Source organism: Lipotes vexillifer, unplaced genomic scaffold (assembly GCF_000442215.2).
Source record: "Lipotes vexillifer unplaced genomic scaffold, Lipotes_vexillifer_v1.1 scaffold371, whole genome shotgun sequence".
NCBI classification, from domain to species: Eukaryota; Metazoa; Chordata; class Mammalia; order Artiodactyla; family Lipotidae; genus Lipotes; species Lipotes vexillifer.
The window spans coordinates 4493237-4509781 of record NW_006786304.1 but is presented as its reverse complement, the minus strand read 5'-3'; the positions used below and the strand labels follow the sequence as shown (position 1 = coordinate 4509781).

General features: G+C 53.9%; 1 protein-coding gene across 1 annotated transcript; it reads left to right on the top strand.

The window, feature by feature from the left end:
- Positions 1 to 161: 161 nt before the first annotated feature.
- On the top strand, positions 162 to 16480 carry MAP3K10 (mitogen-activated protein kinase kinase kinase 10). Its single transcript, XM_007458657.1, has 10 exons — positions 162 to 1125; positions 5277 to 5457; positions 8309 to 8457; positions 8936 to 9111; positions 9953 to 10199; positions 11718 to 11834; positions 13654 to 13831; positions 13930 to 14042; positions 14414 to 15094; positions 15877 to 16480. The coding sequence occupies exons 1-10, from the start codon at positions 444 to 446 to the stop codon at positions 16197 to 16199; spliced, it is 2847 nt and encodes a 948-aa protein (XP_007458719.1). The 5' UTR covers positions 162 to 443; the 3' UTR covers positions 16200 to 16480.
- The last annotated feature ends 65 nt before the right edge of the window (positions 16481 to 16545 follow it).

Here is a 16545-nt window from a genome sequence, read left to right as displayed (position 1 = left end):
GGGGGGCTCCGCCAGCCCCGCCCCGCCCGGCGATCGTGGCCCGGGATGCGGAGCCGGGGGCCGCCGGTGGAGCTGCGCGGGGTGAGAGGCGCGGGGAAGGGGGCTGCCTGCTTCCCTCACCCTCGTCCCCCACCGGCGGACCCCGGCAGGAATTCGGCAGCCGCGCGGCCAGGCCTTCTTAGCGCCCTGACGTTTAGGGGGGAGAGGTGAACCCGCCGCCCTTCCCCCACCCCACCCTGCCTGGACAGCTGAATCAGAGGGGACAACCCTGCCCTTTTAAAGAGGCTTTTTCTTGCTCCTGCGAAGGGCCCCCCAGCCATGGCCCCCAGGAGTCCCCTAGAACCCGCAGGGACTGCCCCCCATCCTGGCCAACGGGGCCCGCCCTCTGCATCCCGCGGGCAGCCCGTGTGAAGCGGCATCCCGCAGCCCCTGGCCCCACCCCCATGGAGGAGGAGGAGTCGGGGGCGGCCAAGGAGTGGGGCACGACCCCCGCGGGGCCCGTCTGGACCGCAGTGTTCGACTACGAGGCGGCGGGCGAGGAGGAGCTGACCCTGCGGAGGGGCGACCGCGTCCAGGTGCTTTCCCAGGACTGTGCCGTGTCGGGCGACGAGGGCTGGTGGACCGGGCAGCTACCCAGCGGCCGTGTGGGCGTCTTCCCCAGCAACTACGTGGCCCCCGGCACCCCCGCCGCGCCCGCGGACCTCCAGCTGCCCCAGGAGATCCCCTTCCACGAGCTGCAGCTGGAGGAGATCATCGGTGTAGGGGGCTTTGGCAAGGTCTATCGGGCCCTGTGGCATGGCGAGGAGGTGGCGGTCAAGGCCGCCCGGCTGGACCCTGAACGGGACCCGGCAGTGACAGCAGAGCAGGTGCGCCAGGAGGCCCGGCTCTTCGGAGCCCTGCAGCACCCCAACATCATTGCCCTCAGGGGCGCCTGCCTCAGCCCCCCACACCTCTGCCTGGTGATGGAGTATGCCAGAGGGGGCGCACTGAGCAGGGTGCTGGCAGGGCGCCGGGTGCCCCCTCACGTGCTGGTCAACTGGGCTGTGCAGGTGGCCCGGGGCATGAACTACCTACACAATGATGCCCCTGTGCCCATCATCCACCGGGACCTCAAGTCCATCAACAGTAAGTGGTGTCCTCCCCAAAAAACTTGCTTCCGTAGAACCTTGTGAGGACAAGCCTAGGTTGCGGGATGGGGACACCAGAAGACACTGCCTGGGGCAAGAAGGGGCAGCAGTATACCTTCAGGGCCAGGTAAGGCAGTCCTTGCCCCATTAAGAGAGGAAAAGGAGGCCCAGAAAGGTTGAAGGAATACCTGCCTCCTAGGCTACAGTCACAGTAGCCCAATAAATATGTATCAATGGACACTGTGACAGGCCCTGTGCTCCCTGCTGTAAATAGGACAGGTACAGTGCCTGCCCTCATGGCACTTACTGTCCAGCCACGCTGCCAGAGTCCACCAGGCAGAGACAGATAGAACCTGGCCTGGAGTCGGGGTTTCTCAGTCTCAACGCTATTGACATTTGGGGCCGGATGATTGCAGGGGGCTGTCCTGTGTGATGTAGGTTACTTAGTAGCATCCTTGGCCTCTACCCACTAGATGCCATTAGCATTCTCCACCCCCCATCCCCCAGTTATGACAACCAAAAATGTCTCCAGACATTGCCGAATGTCCTCTGGAGGGCAGACTAGCCCTCAGTAGAGAACCACTTCCTGGTGTCCTCCTAGGCCTCTGCCCCAGCTAGCCAAGACACACTGGGAAAGATGAGGAGGAAAAGGGATGTGGCTTATGTAAAAGCATTGAAGCTATCTGGCCTGTCATAGACTCAAAAGTTGATTGGTTGGTTGAATGAGGTCTGGGGCCAGATGGAAGGCAAGGTTCCCCAGAACCTACATCTAGTTCAAGGAGCTTCTCATGATGTCAAATATTAATTGAGCACCTATCAAGTAGAAGCCCAACAGGGACCAAAACAGCCATGATTTCTACCCTTACAGCACTCACAATCATTCCCCAGATATTCATTCACTTCCCAGATATTTCCCGAGCACCTGTTGTGTATTAGGCCCTGTCCTGACCCTTAGGATACAGCAGGGAAAAAAATCCTACCTTCCTGGCTGTCCCGTCCTTCCTCTGCCTCATGTCACTCCCTTTCATTTCTGCATTTATTTGTTCAATTTATTCTTTCGTTTGGTATTTACTGGGCCAGATCATATACTAAGCAAGAGAGATCAGTAGTGAGTGGGGCCAGCATGTTCCCTGCCCTCACGTGATATGTGAGCGTTTTCTCTTTGTCCTCAGCCCTCACATCTCATCTGTTTCTGACTCCTGTCAGTTCTACGTCTTGAAGTTTGTTTGACCCCCATCCCACTGTTTCATGTTCATTGCTAGGCCTCACCACCACCAACTGCAAGCCCCTAGAATAGAGGGACGGAGTCTTCCTTAACTGACAGGCCTGGCATTCATACACTCAACAGATAGATAGCTACCAAGTGCCCAGGGTGCGCCAAGCCCTGCGCCAGCCCCAGAAAATTGAGCAAGACAGACTGATGGTCCCCATCTCCATTGATGCTGACGCTCTGACTCCTGAAATGCTGGGTAAATGGAGGCAGGACTGCCAACACGCTCCTCTTGAAGGCTGGGGTCCCTTCTCAGCCCTGCCTCACCCCTGCTGATTCACAGCCTGCAGGTGGGGTATCAGGACATGCTCCCACTCTCCCAAGTTTTTCTGTAGCCAATGCCACTTGGACAAAGGGTTGGTGGGGCTCTTAGGCCAGGGCTTCCTGCTTGGGCAATGGAACTGCTCCATGCCTGAGACAGAGGAAACAGGGCCTCCACAGTACAGCTTCCCTCATTCAGCCTCCCCTGAGGAGCTCCTCATCTGATGTCATTCATTCATTATTTTATTCAACTAATAATTCTGAAGCAGAATTAAGTGTACTAGGCACTGTCCTGGGCTCTGGGATTACAGATGTTAACAAGCCAAGACAGATGTGAATGAGGCAAGACCCCCCCCCCCTAGAAGTTATAGTCTAGTGAACAGAAATAGATGTTGATATTTAAATAGGTAACAAAATTTCAGAGAGTATCAAGGACTCTGAAGGAAATAAAGTGGATTAAGGATGGGGCAGAGGGAGCTCTTTAGATCAGAGCTCCAGGAAAGCAACATTTGAGCAGAGACCTGAACCCAGAGGACCCAGCTTTACAAAGATCTAGGCATGGCAAAGGTCCTGAGGTGGGGATGAAGCTGCCTTGTTGGAGAAACAGCAAGGAGGCCGAAGTGGTCGGAGGAGCAGGAGTGAGGCAGAGGTGGAAGGAGGTGAGGTCATAAAAGTAGACGGGCCAGATCACATTAACCTTGGGGGCCACTGTGAGTGCTTTGGATATTTTATTCAATTTAGTAGAAGCCATTAGAAGGTCTTAAGCAGGGATAGCATAATCAGATAAATACTTTTTTAAGTGAATTGATTTAGGCCCAGCCTGGGAGATGTAGAAATAAAGTGTAAGACCATGGGGTGTTCCCTCTGTCACAGGGTCACTCCACAAACAGGAAAGTTGGTGACTCGAGAAGGGAGAACTCCTGGGAGGTAGAGTCACATGCTAGAGAGTCTTCCAGAGAGGCTTCCAGGGGGAGGTGACATCTGAGTTGGGTTTTAAAGAAGGGACAAGATTACCAACAGTGTTACCTTGGGCAGTGGTCTGAGCTCTCTAAAACTTAGTCTCTTCATCTGCCAAATGGGTGTGACAGCAGAATTGCCTCATTGTTATGATGATTGGAGAAGTAGCCAGGAATGGCCAAAGATAAAGGTAGAGAAATTAGGAACAGTTATGGCAACATCACACACTAATAAGGAGAGCTGATGCTTTTAGAGGGCCTACTGTTGCTTCAGGAAATAAACCTTTACTACAACCCTAGAAGGTCAATGCCATTATCATCTCCATTTAGCAGAGGAGAAATCATAGTGTTAAAAATAAAGTAAATAAGGTTATGCAACGAATAAGTGGCAGAGCTGGGATTCAAACCCAGGCAGGATACTGTACACTACCTTCTGTTTGACAGAAGGTAGTAGAATATCATGGCAGTTAAGAGATTGGACTCTGATGACAGATCTAATTTGGGTCTTTGCCCCACTATTTTCTCTTTTTTTTGGTCGCACCGTGCACCTTGCACGATCTCAGTTCCCCAACCCGGGATTGAACTCGGCCCACAACAGTGAAAGCCCGGAATCCTAACCACTAGGCCACCTGCAAACTCCCCCCACCATTTTCTAGCTGTGTGATCTCGGCCAAGTGACTTCATCTCTCTGAGCCTCAGTTTGCTAGTCAATAAAGTGGGTTGCTTGCTAGTTAATTTGTATAAAGGGCTTAGCCCAGTGCCTGTCATATAATAGGCTCCTAATAAACACTAGCCATGGTTGTTATTGTTGTTAGTAATAACCCTAGACAGCAAGTAAGTTGGAACCATTCAATATGCTTGAGGGATATATCAGTCAGATTTTTGTCATAATAATGCTGCGTAACAACCCTCCCACCCTCCCTGAACTTGGTGTCTTAAAACTCAGTGTCCTTTATTACTGCTCATACATTTGCAGGCCTGATGGAGGATAAACTGATTTAGGCAGGGCTCAGCTGGAGAGGCTTTGCCCCGAGTATCTCTCATGTTCCTTGGACCAGCAGGCTAGCCGAGGCATGTTCTCATAGTGATGGCAGAAGGGCAAGAGGGCAAGCAGACATGAGAGGCCTGGGCTTGGAACTAGCATTCTGTCCCTTCTGCCTCATTTTATCAGACAAAGCAAGTCATACGGCCAACCCAGAGTAAAGGATGTAGAGATAGAAAGAGTGGGACAGAAAGGAGCAGAATTGGGGCCATGAATGCAGCTACCAACAGCAGGTGACAAAAAGGAAAGGAAAACCATCCCCTTCTGCTTATGGTTTGTAGTTGCCACTTCTGCGGTGGTTGGGAATTCAAGGCCTGGACCAAGGAGAACCAAGGCCGTGGCCATCGACATTTCACTGAGCTCCCCTGATCCCAAGTTGGAGTCAGGAGGCCAGTGAACTCAGGAGAAGCTCCCCAACGCCTCATGGGAGCCTGAGGCAGGGATTAGACCATCAGGAAAGCGTTCATGGTCCTCAAGTCCAGGAAAGGAGCTGCTGCAGAGGGGGGCGACCCCAGGCGGCAGGGAGAGAACAAGTAGGAGATTCCAGTTGAGGCGGGGGCAGGACACATGGGGCTGCAGCCAGCAGGTCTGGGGTGACCCACCTTTCTTCCTACCCACAGTCCTTATTCTGGAGGCCATCGAGAACCACAACCTCGCAGATACGGTGCTCAAAATCACAGACTTCGGCCTCGCCCGTGAGTGGCACAAGACCACCAAAATGAGCGCTGCGGGGACTTACGCCTGGATGGCTCCGGAGGTTATCCGTCTCTCCCTGTTCTCCAAAAGCAGTGACGTCTGGAGGTGCTGACGGTGGGACAGGGGAGGCCTCCTGGGAAGGGAGGAGGGAGGAAGGGGGAAACGGCAGAGTGGGAGGGACGGTCTGCCACTGCAGCGGGGATCCAAGTCTGGCAAAGGGGCCCTCCAGCAAGGTCAGACCATCAGACAAGCACAAAAGCAGGTGGCTGCTCTGCCAGCATAAGTGGCAGCTGAGGAGGACTTGGATTACGTTTGAAAATTCCAAGAGTATAAAGATAGGTGGTCAGCACCAAAGACCCCTCAAACACCATCCATTACTCTGCCCCCACTCATCAAACAGGAAATTGAGACCTTTGAAGGTAACCATTCATTCATTCATTCATCCATCCAACTGCACTGGGAGCTAGGGATACAGCAGTATATAAAAACAGACCCATTTCCTGCCCACGGGAATAATACATACCTCAGAAGCTAAAAAAGGCTGTTTTTAAGTTGAAATTACAAAAATAATTTTTAAAAGGTAGTAAGTTAATCCACCAGAAAAGTACTAGACAGTGTTATGAGCTAGGAGGTTGACTGAAAAGCACTCTGAGGGCTGGAGATGACTTTGGGAAAGGCTTTTCTGAGAAGTGGTACTTGAGCTGAGTTCTGAATGACAATGAGCCGATCATGCAAAGTTTAGGAGAAGAGGCTTTCCAGGAAGAGGGAACAGCTTCCACAAAGGAGGAACTGAGGTGAGAACGAGCATGGTGTGTTCCAGAAAGGAACATGTGGCTGGAGCAGAGCAGGCAAGGAGGAAGGAAATGATGGAGGAGGGAGAGCCGGAGGGCCTTGCAGGTGAGGGAGTAGATCCAGGTTCATTCTAAGTGCACTGGAAAGCCATTAGAGGCATTTGTGAATGACATGATCTGATTTCACATCGCAAAGGCTCCCTCGCCTGATGGATTGTAGGGGACAGGAGTTGGGGCAGGAGGCCAATGAGGAGGCTGTTCATTGCCTGCGAGACCTGGTGACAGCAGAAACTCAACCTTCTACTTGCAGTGGGCAGCCCCGGCTGAGGCTCCACATGGACCAAGCCGCAAAGTCATGGTATTGGGGCAAACAAATAAGACAGGAATTCTCAACTAGAGCAGCGCAGCCCTTTGGGGGAAGTTTAGTCTTGCTTCACATAAGGCATTCATTTATGGTCCCAAACATTTGTAGAAGCCATATTTCAGTGGCAAGGAACAGAAAACCCAAAATAAAAACAAGACTGATGTTTTTGCTGTCATGTAAAAGCCCATGACTTTTACACGATATAGTACCCCCAGCATTAGGGATTGACTCCTATATTAGGGTTTTTTACTGTGGTGTCATTGACATTGGGCAGGATAATTCTTCCCTGTGTGGTACTGTCCTGTACCTTTCAGGATGTTAAGTATCCATGATTCCCAGCCACCAAATGTCAGTAGCACTCCCCAGTCATTGTGACAATCAAAACATCCCCACAGGTTTCCAGAGACGTGGGAGAGGCTGTGAGGGGAGGGTCTGGCCCCCTCCAGTTACAAGCCACTGTTACTTTTCTCCACCTTGTATAGCCTCCATTCCCAAGTCCACTTCATGGTCCAAAATGGCTGCTTGAGCTCCAGATTTTATGTCTATATTCCAACCAGGAGGAAGGAGAAAAGAGGAAAGGGGACCCCTTCCCTTTAAGGACACTTCCTGGAAGTTAGTTGCACACTACACACTCTTCTATATCCCACTGGCCAGAACCGTTGCCATATGGGCACACTTAGATGCAAAGGAGGATGGAAAATTATTTCAGGCAGCATTTGCCCAGCTCAAATTTACCAGTGCTGTCACTGAGAGGAGGGGAAGCTGTCAGCTGCATGAGGGCAGGAGTGGTGTCTATCTTATTCCAGTACCTGGAACAATGCCTGGCACACAGCAGACATTTAATAAGTGTATGTTGAATGAATGCATGGAATGGGGGAGCACGGGGATCTACTACATGTTGGGCACTGCATGAAACAGGGATCAGGATCCAGAAGGAGAACAGTTTAATGGAGAAGATGGACACGCAGGTGATTGTAGCACAGTGATGCATGCTCTGGAATTATGTAGCCATTAAGGATGCTGTCGTGGGCATCAGACAGACCTAAGTCTCAGTGTGGCTCCATCACTTATGAGCAGTGTGACTTTAAGCAAACAACTTAACCTCTCTCTGCCTGCACCTGCTCATTGGATAAAATGAGGGTCATTCCAGTGCCTTCTGCCTTACAGGACTGTTGTGAGGCCTCGAGCAGTGCTGGCCTGGAGTAAGTGCTTTATAAATATTAAATAATGTTAACTTGTTTTTAGAGGTAAGTGCAGAGGGTTCTATGGAAACATAGTGAAGAAGCCTCCAACCCAGCTTTGGAGGCTGTGGAATCAAGGAAGACTTCCTGGTAGAGGGGGCACATGAGTTGTGACTTAAAGGACCGTTAGGCAAAGGAAAGGGTGTTCTCGACCAAGGGAACAGCATGTGCAAAGGCCAGAGGTTAGGAAGAACAGTGTTTGTTCAACTGTTCAGCGTGGCTGCAAGATGAAGCTGGGGGTGGTACGGGGCTGAGAGTGTTTAAAGGTGAGGCTGCAGGGGTCATCAAGATCAGGGCTAAGAAGAGTGGATTTGCTCAGTGGGCATGGGGAACCCACTGAAGGTTTTCAGGCAGAAGAGAGGCAGAGCGAAGGAGAGACATCAGAGAATGAACCCCACCAGATCAGGCTGATAGAGGTCAAATCAGGTTCTTGCAGCCTCATTGGCCAGGGCTGGCTGCTGGGGGGAGGGAGGCCCACCATGGGACTGGAGGCAGGGCTGGGGTGTAGGTGGGGATTAGGGTGGGCTGTGGCATCACCCCTCCCTCTCCCCCACCTGCAGCTTCGGAGTACTGCTCTGGGAGCTGCTGACGGGTGAGGTCCCCTACCGTGAAATCGACGCCTTGGCTGTGGCATATGGTGTGGCTATGAACAAGCTGACTCTGCCCATTCCCTCCACATGCCCCGAGCCCTTTGCCCGCCTACTGGAGGGTGAGCCAGGGCCCCGTGGAGAGGGTAGGCTCAGCTAGGGGTGGCAGGGGCCCTCAGGCCCAGACCTCACTCTTTCACACCCATCCATACCTTTGGGCCCAGGAGTGAGGGACAAGGGGCTGGAACCATGGGACCATGAACAGTCTCCCCCACAATTGGCTCCATGGCCTCCAGACCTGTGTTCTGGCTAGGCCCACAGCTCTTGAGGGCAACCTGTTAGGACTCACTGGCCCTGGGATTCCTCCCTAATCCTCGATTCTACCACCAGTCAGGGAACAGGTCCCTGAGTTCCTCTCCCCAGAGTTTCACCAAGTGAAACATTGCCAGGAATTTGGCTTTGAATTCCTTCCCCTCGGCTCCATGGGAGCTGTTTGTCCACAGTCCCTTAAAGTCCTGCCTCCACTGAGCAGGCCGATGCCCCAGAGCATGGCCACTGACATTTCCACTCCCACTGCTGTCCTCTCCACCCCCACCCCAGAATGCTGGGACCCAGACCCCCACGGGCGGCCAGATTTTGGCAGCATCTTGAAGCAACTTGAAGTCATCGAACAGTCAGCCCTGTTCCAGATGCCACTGGAATCTTTCCACTCGCTGCAGGAAGACTGGAAGCTGGAGATTCAACACATGTTCGATGACCTCCGGACCAAGGAGAAGGTGAAGGCAGGAGGCAAGGTGGGAGGGATGGAGCAAGATCCCTGAGTTCTGATGCCTTGGATGGGGCAGAGTCCCTTCCCCTGAGCCCAGGGGTCTTTAGGTCCATGCAGGGCCAAGGGAGCCTTTTTTGCATATTAAGAAAAGACAGCCTCCTGTTGGAAGGTTGATTTAAAAAAGGCACCCTCAGGGGCTTCCCTGGTGGCGCAGTGGTTGAGAGTCCGCCTGCCAATGCAGGGGACGCGGGTTCGTGCCTCAGTCTCGGAGGATCCCACATGCCGCGGAGCGGCTGGGCCTGTGAGCCATGGCCACTGAGCCTGCGTGTCCGGAGCCTGTGCTCCGCAATGGGAGAGGCCACAACAAAGAGAGGCCCGCATACCACAAAAAAAAAAAAAAGGCACCCTGCGCTGAAGTACTTACAAGTGATACTGCATGAGGTCTGGGACTGGCTTTAAAATCCTACAGCAAAAATGGGGAGAGAGGAGAGAAGGAAGGTGATACATGAAAAAAGATTTGCAAAGTATAGAAAATTGTTGAAGTTGGATGATGGGTACATGGGGCACACTTTTCTCTCCTTTTGTGGATGTTTTCCAAATTGAAGACTTAAAAAATTAAAAATCAAAGAGGAAGGAAAAAAGAAAAGCTACCCCTTTCTTTGACCTAAGACAGTCCCCTGCCCTGGCACCCAACCTGGCTAGTGAGGTGTAAGTTGGATTGTGCCCCCAGTTTGCCCCACAGCAGGACAGCCCTGAGCAGGACACCAACCAGACCCAGCAGCCCTGGAGCTATCCGCAGGGGCAGAGTAGCTAAGGTCCTAGCCCCAAGCCCCTCATCTCCTCTCCAGGAGCTCCGTAGCCGCGAGGAGGAGCTGCTGCGGGCGGCGCAGGAGCAGCGGTTCCAGGAAGAGCAGCTGCGGCGGCGCGAGCAGGAGCTGGCCGAGCGCGAGATGGACATTGTGGAGCGGGAGCTGCACCTGCTCATGTGCCAGCTGAGCCAGGAGAAGCCCAGGGTCCGCAAACGCAGGGGCAACTTCAAGCGCAGCCGCCTGCTCAAGCTGCGAGAAGGCAGCAGCCACATCAGCCTGCCCTCCGGTACCCGCCCACGTCCCCTGAGCATCCCCGAGAGGCCGCTGAGAGCATCCCTAACCCGGGGCTTATCTCTCCCTTTTATTTATTTATTTTTTAAACTTTTTTTATTGCTAAGTATATCACACATTAGTAAAATCTCTCCTGTGAAAGCAGGGAGAACCTATAGCCACCCCATATGCCTCCACACGCCCTGTCCAAACACATCCCCCTGCCGCTCCCTAAGAGTAATCCCTGTCTTGACTTTTAGGGCAGTCACTTCCTTACTTTTCCTTATAGTTTTATCTCCCAGCTATTTGTTTTATATCTTTTAATATTTGTTTAATACCTTTTTTTCCTCCTTGCCAATAATTTGTTGAGGAACTGCATCATTTATCCTGTAGCATTTCCCACAGTCTGATTTTGCTGCTTGCATCTCCCTGGTATCTTTTAACATGTCGCTCTGTCCCCTGAATTTCCTATAAATTGGTATTAGGTTAAACCATGTGAAATTGCTGACGTTCATACATTTTTGACCTACAGAAACAGAAGTTTCACATGGCTCAACCTAGTAGTTGGATCTCAGGGCTTAATCAGTTTCATGTTCAGGTTTGATTTTTTTTTTTTTTTAAATATTGCTTCCTAGGTAACATCAGACGCACATCATACTGATTTCTCTCTTTGTTACAAGAGATGTTACAAGCCCTAAAGCAGTGCCTAGAATAGCACCAGCCAACAGAAATCTAATGCAAGCCACATGTGTAATTTTACATTTTCTAGTAGCCATATGAAAAAGGAGAAAAAAACAGGTGAAATTAACTTTAATATATTTTGTTTAGCCAAATATACCCAAAATGTTGTAGTTTCACATGTAGTCAGTACAAGAAAAATTAATGAGATATTTTACCTTCTTTTTTTCACACTAAATCTTTGAAATCCAGTGTGTATTTTCTACTTACAGTGCATCTCAAACTGGGCTCTAAATTTTCATCAAAAAGTCTCGACCTGTATTTAGATTTCATAAAATGTACAGTTGAAAAAGCAGATTCACATACCAAAGTTGTTCCAAACATGCTTAAGTGTTTCCGATGACTGAACTGAGTGTCTGTTTTGAAAGGTAAACTTAAATTACTTACAATTAAATAAAGGTAGAACTCTCCAGTTCCTCAGTTGCACAAGCCACATTTCAAGCGCTCACTTGCCGTGTGTGGCTAATGACCACCATATTGGACACTCAGGCCTAGATCCTCAGGGCAGCAGCTCTCAGACCCGAGTGTGCATCAGAGGTAACTGGGGGGCTTTTACACCGCAGCTAGATTGCTGCACCTCCCCCCCTCCCACAGTTCCTGATTAAGGGAGGGCCAAAGAATCTGCATTTCCAAGAGGTTTCCACTTGACATTGATGCTGCTGGTCTGGGAACACATTTTGAGAACCACCGCATGAAGGAATACAAAATGGTAGCATTCCTTCTATCCTTCTACAAAGGGAACTGCTCTTTGGCTACCCATGGAACCGTGTGCTTAGGGAAGTCTTTCTTTTCGCAGGCTTTGAACATAAGATCACAGTCCAGGCCTCTCCAACCCTGGACAAACGGAAAGGATCAGATGGGGTCAGCCCGCCCGCAAGCCCCAGCATCATTCCCCGGCTGAGGGCCATTCGCCGTGAGTATCTCCCAAGGCCCTGACCAGTCAGTCAGTGAACAGACTTCTCTGAGCACATATCTTGTACCAAGCCAGAGCAACATCAGGGGACCAGGTGGGCAGGGTCCCCTCCCTCATTCTCATGAGGGGAAACAGACAACAAGTAAACAAGCTGGTGAGCAGGATAATTTCCTGTAGTGATAAGCGCTATAAAGGAAATCAGGGAAGGGAATAAAACAGAAGAGTTGCTGTTTTTAAATCACAAGGAAGGCCTGTCAGAGAAGCTGAGGTTTGAGCAGGGACCTGCATGGTAAGGAGGAGTGACACATGCAGAGATCTGAAGGAACAGCATCCCTGGCAGAGGGAACAGCAAAGATGAAGGCCCAGAGGCAGGAACAAGCATGGTGTGTTTATCAGCTGGGAAGGCCAACTTGGCTGGAGTAGGATGAATGGGAGAGACAGCACTAGGCTTGTGGTCAAGGGTTCAACAGGGGAGGATCACACTGGGCCTTAAGAGCTGGGATAAGGAATCTGGATTTTATTTTAAATGAGACGGGGGAGTCTCTGGAGGGCTGTGAGCAAGGCAGTGATGTGGTAAAATTAACCTTTTCCCTCTGGCCACAGTGAGGAGTAGGGATTGGAGGACAGCAAGAGTCAAGGTGGGAGACAAGTGAGACGAGGGGGCTGGGCCAGGGCGGGGGCCTTGAAGAGGGGAGAGGGTGAGTCAGCTACATGGCAGAGGTACAGCTGTCAGGGTTTGCTGATGAGTTGAAGGGTACCCGGCCGGCTCCCCAGTCTGTTCTGCCCCATCATTCACCCCCGGCCTCGCCCCACACACCACCCCCTACACACACTTCTGTTTGGGCACCTGCTTTGTACCAGGCCCCAGAGGTCATTCTCCTGGGGGGATGCAGAGACAAATAATGACCAAACAGTGAGTCAGTACTAGCATCGGGGTACGTTCAACATGTGATAGGAACAGAGGAGAGAGAGCAACTGACTCTGCAGGGAACAAGTCTGCTCCAGAACACGCCACAGGGCCTCAGCATCTGCTGTTCCCTCTGCCTGAAAGGCTCCTCTCCCTGGTATCAGCTTGACTCACTCCCTCACCTCCTTCAAGTCTTTGCTCATATTTCTCCTTCTCACACATGAGACCTTCCCTAACTCCCCAAACCCCTTACCTGCTTTATATTTCCCACAGCGCTTATCACCTTCTAGCCCCCTACCCAGATGATGTACCTAGTGTGACTCTTGTTGATCCTCTGTCTGCACCCACTAAAACGCAAACTCCTCGGGGCAGGGACTTTTCTTTTTTTTAAATATTTATTTATTTATTTGACTGCAGCAGGTCTTAGTTGTGGTATGCAGGATCTTCGTTGCCCCAAGTGGGATCTTTAGTTGCAGCATGTGGGCTCTAGTTCCCTGACAAGGGATTGAACCCGGGGCCCCCTGCAGTGGGAGTGTGGAGTCTTAGCCACTGGACCACCAGGGAAGTCCCCAGGGCAGGGACTTTTGTCTGCTTTGACCACTGCTGTCTTCTCAGCACCTGCCACGGGCTTGGCACATAGCAGGTGCTAGTAAACCTTTGGGAATGAATGGATGGCTGAAGGGTTAGGCCGTGAGAAGTGACGGGTGATGAAACTGAGGAAGCTGGGACGTCATCCTGACAGCAGTGGGGAGCTATGGAAGGATGTAGAGCAGGGGAGGGTCATGATTGGAGTTGGAGTCCAAGCTCCCTTGGGCTTCCAGGTGGAGGGTGGGACCAGGGGGGAAGAGTAAGCCTGGGAGCTCAGCGGGGACACACTAACACCCACTAACCAAGTGGCTTCTCTCGGCCCAGTGACTCCTGTGGATGGTGGTGGAGGTAGCAGCAGTGGCAGCAGCAGTGGTGGCAGTGGGACGTGGGGCCGCAACAGTGGACCCACAAAGAAGGAAGAACTGGTTGGGGGCAAGAAGAAGGGCCGGACCTGGGGGCCCAGCTCCACGCTGCAGAAGGAGCGGGCTGGCGGAGAGGAGAGGTGCTGGCTACTTGGAGCCCATCCCACACCCGGTGCCTCTTCCCCAGGCCCTTGGCAGCCAGGAGACCTATAACCCCCATCTTTGGTGACCCCTGCAGGCTGAAGGCCCTGGGAGAAGGAAGCAAACAGTGGTCATCAAGTGCCCCCAACCTGGGCAAATCCCCCAAACACACTCCCATCACCCCAGGCTTCGCTAGCCTCAATGAGATGGGTAAGAGGGTGAGGGCGCCTTTAAAAGGGAGGGGGAAGGAATATTCCCTGGCAAAGGGGACTGTAACCCAAGACCAAGGGGTGACCATTCCCCAGGGCTGCAAGGAGGGAGCCGGGATTTCACTGGGCCAGAGGGTAGGACACATACCTGGAATGGGAGCAGCCGGTCCCTGGGGTGTGGGGATCGTTCCCCGGAGGAGGGGGTTTGAGGGGAGAAATAGCCGAGAACCACGCTTAGTGGGCCTTGGTGCTCTTGTTGGAGGGGTCATTTCATTGGGGCAACCCCTTGCCTCCAGATCCGAGGGGGGCGGGGCCGAGGGGCCAGGCGCCTAGAGTTAAGTGAGTCCAGTGACGGCCCTCTCCCGGTTGCAGAGGAGTTCGCGGAGGCGGACGGAGGCAGCAGCGTGCCCCCCTCGCCCTACACCACCCCGTCCTACCTCACGGTGCCTCTGCCCAGCCAGCCCTCCCCCGGGGCGCGGGCGCCGTGGGAGCCAACGCCGCCCGCCCGGCCCGGGCACGGCTCCCGGCGGCGCTGCGAGCTCGCGCTGCTGGGCTGCGCCACGCTGCTGGGCGCCGTGGGCCTGGGCGCCGACGTGGCCGAGGCGCGCTCGGCCAACGGCGAGGAGCCGCGGAGCTGGCTCGATGGCCTCTTCTTCCCCCGCGGCGGCCGCTTCCCGCGGGGCCTCAGCCCACCCGGGCGCTCCCCGAGCCGCCGCGATGACGCGGCCCCCGGCCCGGGCCTGGCGCCCTCGGCCACCCTCGTGTCGCTGTCGTCCGTGTCCGACTGCAACTCCACGCGTTCGCTGCTGCGCTCCGACAGCGACGAGGCCGCGCCGGCCGCGCCCTCCCCGCCGCCCTCCCCACCCGCACCCGCGCCCAGCACCAACCCCCTGGTGGACCTGGAGCTGGAGAGCTTCAAGAAGGACCCCCGCCAGTCCCTCACGCCCACCCACGTCACGGCCGCGCGCGCTGTGAGCCGCGGGCACCGGAGGACGCCGTCAGACGGGGCGCTGGGGCAGCGGGGGGCGCCCGTTCCCACCGGCCCCGGCCTTGGTGAGTGACGCTCCACGCGCCCGCGGCGCAGAAAAAGGCCCATCTCCCGTGCCCCCTCCAAAGACCTGTGTCCCAGCCCAGCGACGACCCCCTGGATGCTAAGGCATCCTCCCCTGCTTAGCATGGCGAGGAAGCGTCTGTGTCCCCACGGCCCCCACTGCTTTGTGAGGCATTGTGAGTCCCTGGGTAATTGAGACGCAGGATGCAGTAGGGGTGGCAAACTCTAATGCCTACAGGGGCCAGGCAGGTGACATGAACGGCAACAACAATTACTAGAGCTAACACCCATGTGCTATGCCCTGTTCTATATAGTTTACTAACTCACAAAGATGATTAGAACAGACAGGAGCTAAGGCTTCCTATCAGGCACTGTGCTGCTTGCTCTACAATCACCATTATCATTTCATTTAATCCGCACCTATGTAGCAAGGTGCAGTCATCCCCATTCACAGACAGCAACATGCCTGAGGAGTCTCTGTGGGTCTTTGTGAACCTGGCCCAGTGTCAGAGAGGTGCGAGGGATGAGGGCTTTGTCTAGAGTAGCAGCAAGGAAATGGGCTCTGAAAGATAAAGGACTGTGCCCAGAGTTACACCCAGATGATTGAGCAATTAGGGGAGGGGGGTGGCTAGGTAAAGGTCCAAACCCTGCTGGAAAGCGGGCCCAACAAAATCAGCAGATTTTTCAAGAGAAGTCAAATTCCAGTTTTCATGCAAATGCTCCTGGCTTCTAAACACCACCCTCTGGCCCACGCCACTCACCTCATCTGATCCTCTCTTACCAGGCCCTCGAGATCCTCTGGACTTCCCCCGCCTGCCCGACCCCCAGGGCCTGTTTCCCACCCGCCGTCGGACCCCCGAGTTCCCTGGCCGTCCCACCACCCTGACCTTCGCCCCACGACCCCGGCCAGCTGCCAGCCGTCCCCGCCTGGACCCCTGGAAACTGGTCTCCTTTGGCCAGACACTCAGCATCTCTCCTCCCAGCAGGCCGGACACTCCGGAGAGCCCCGGGCCCCCCAGCATGCAGCCCACGCTGCTTGACATGGATATGGAGGGGCAGAGCCAGGACAGCACAGTGCCCCTGTGTGGGGCCCACAGCTCCTGCTGAGGCCTGCCCACCACCGCCCGCCTGGGCAGCCATGAATGTAGCGCCCCAGGCCCCGCCCCAGCCCACCGTGCCACAAGGCAGGGGAGGCCCTGGGCAGGATACTCACTCTATTTATTGGGGAAGGGGGGGAGGGAGGGCAATTAATTTATTCCTTTGTACCCTGGGAGGGGGCCCTGTGCCTGCCCTGCGGTGGGGGGGAGGGTGGGCAGGGATACTCAGGGACAGGGCATCATGGGGGATTCGGCACAAAATGCAGCATTAAAGGTAACCCCTGCCCCCTACCACGCTTGGCTGTGTGTCTTTCCCTGTGCCGGGCCCTGAACCCAGATCATCCCCAGTGGGACAC

Bases quoted from the DNA above. Each gene is read 5' to 3' on its own strand.
- MAP3K10 (XM_007458657.1), top strand. From the start codon at position 444: ATGGAGGAGGAGGAGTCGGGGGCGGCCAAGGAGTGGGGCACGACCCCC. The intron at 9,112-9,952 runs GTGAAGGCAGGA...TCTCCTCTCCAG, and splicing joins ACCTCCGGACCAAGGAGAAG to GAGCTCCGTAGCCGCGAGGA. The intron at 13,832-13,929 runs GTGCTGGCTACT...TGACCCCTGCAG, and splicing joins CGGGCTGGCGGAGAGGAGAG to GCTGAAGGCCCTGGGAGAAG.